This window comes from Octopus bimaculoides, chromosome 1 (genome assembly GCF_001194135.2).
Source record: "Octopus bimaculoides isolate UCB-OBI-ISO-001 chromosome 1, ASM119413v2, whole genome shotgun sequence".
Classification (NCBI taxonomy): Eukaryota; Metazoa; Mollusca; class Cephalopoda; order Octopoda; family Octopodidae; genus Octopus; species Octopus bimaculoides.
The window spans coordinates 114,983,367-114,985,480 of record NC_068981.1 but is presented as its reverse complement, the minus strand read 5'-3'; the positions used below and the strand labels follow the sequence as shown (position 1 = coordinate 114,985,480).

The 2,114-nt window shown below is 31.7% G+C and overlaps 1 protein-coding gene across 6 annotated transcripts in view; it reads right to left on the bottom strand.

The window, feature by feature from the left end:
• Positions 1-2,114, bottom strand: part of LOC106877864 (COP9 signalosome complex subunit 1) — a 128,887-nt gene that overhangs the window by 88,428 nt on the left and 38,345 nt on the right. For all 6 annotated transcript variants that reach the window (XM_014926899.2, XM_014926900.2, XM_014926901.2 and 3 more), the window contains one exon: positions 667-842. In XM_014926899.2, coding sequence (XP_014782385.1) covers positions 667-842 — 176 coding nt within the window. The remainder of the gene's footprint in view (positions 1-666; positions 843-2,114) is intronic.

Below are 2,114 nucleotides of genomic sequence, written 5' to 3'. Positions count from 1 at the left end.
AAAGTTAGTATACACAAAATTTTGTAACATTTTTCTAACCTAACGATTTAAATATATTCTTTAACCATATAACACAAGTCTTCTGTAGTTTTTTCACTCTATTTTGTTTATTTATATATATATATATATATATATATATATAGATGGATGGATGGATGGATAGATGGATATTTGTGTGTGTGTCTGTCTGTCTTTGTCCCCCAACACTGCCTGACAACTGGTGTCAGGATGTTTACAGCCCTGTAACTTAGTGGTTCAATGAAAGAGACCAACAGAATAAGTAACAGGTTTGAAAAAATAAAAAATAAATACTGCAGTCAAATCATTTGACTACAAAAGCTTCAAGGCAGTGCCCCAGCATGGCCACAATTTAATAATTGATACAAGTAAAAGATATAAAATAGAATTTATTAGACACGTTTTTAACAAAAAATTATATTAAATAATTCTGTAAACAAATACATGCTATTCCGTGAATGCATTCATTTTATATACCTGAAATGAATGCAGAATTGGTACATCTCTTTTGAGATAACATCAAGCTTACATTCAACTTACAAATACAGAAACATTTCAATTCTGCCAGCAATAAATTCTACTTTTAGACTTCACAATTCAGTAAATATAAAACTACAAATGATGTTTGGTAAACTTTAATATACTCACATGTCTTGGAGACGTCGATGTATCTGTTGATAAAGACTAGTATCATGTGTTATTTGGACGTAAGATAAAGCCATGCGAAGGGCTTCCATTTTTAGTGATGGACAATAATCAGCAATGAAAATAAGTCTGTTGAGGCGAGCAATTCCTTCATATTGCTTAGCATAAGAATCGAGATCCTGAAAACAGTTAACAAATGTATTTCTCAATATATATGTAATACACTGGAAGCTGTTATAATCTACAAAATATGTGTTCATTGATAATTGATAAAATGCCTACAAGTAAATGTAAGAAGATAAGATTTTTTGAAATATTCCTTTAAATTATTTCAGTTCGTAAAAGTTAACACAGCTTAATGAAAGCTTTCATTTAACTCTTTTGTTGCCAAAATTTCTGTTATATACACAGCATTTGTTTTAATTAATGTTGAAAATAATGAAAAATTTAGAATAATAATTTTGTCATTATTACTTAGCTGGTGTTTGGAACTTAACATGAAATATTGATGGTAGGCTAAATTTAATTTAGATGACTTTAAAACAGAAAGTTTGTATCATAGAACCAGGGGTGGTCTCTGATGGATTGGTATCAAAATGGTTCATAACATAAGAAGTTTCCTTCACTAAACACTTTCATAATGATTTGGAAGATTTTTGAGCTTACTGTGTTGTTGATGCACACGTTTTTGATCTTACTCAGTATCATTGATAAGATAAACATCTGAGTGAAAATATTTCCTGTATCTCTTAACCTCATTAAATGATATCCAGCATAGTCATTGGAGAAAATATGTGGAAAATACCCTTTCATAATCATGCACAAGTATTAGTGGTTAGGCTGTTGCACTCATGATCACTAGATCGTGGGTTCAATTCCCTGATTGGGGGGTACATTGTGTTCTTGAGCAAAACATTTCACTTCACATTGCTCTAGTCCCCCTTTTGATCAGTGTGGAATGTTGGCCTGCTTGCCTAGCCTGCGGAGTGGCTTTATTTGAAGGCTAAAACAATGCAAAACACATTGTGACCAGCAATGTGTAACATCTGATAGCCTGGTCGGTCACGTGATAATCATACACATCTGAGTTACAAGTTACTGGACATATGCCGTTTGAGTAAGATGCATTCCCTATAAGTATAGCAAGATAAATAATTAATTTTAATGCAATTTACATTTCAGTTTTACTTTTAATACAGCAATAGGGACAAGGCTAGTTATGAGATAAATAGGTTTCATTAATGTACAATGAAAATATCAATTTCTTCATAAGACACTCAAGAACACTTTATCTCTATCATTGATGAAATGAGCTTTGAAGTGAAGGTAATTTTTTTTTTTTGTGTTTTTTGATAGGGAAAAAGAGTATTCATTGCCTTGTTTATTTGACGTATATTCAGACAAACGGACGCGATGTTGTCGTAGAGAGAGTGACTGTAACATCTGTCCAC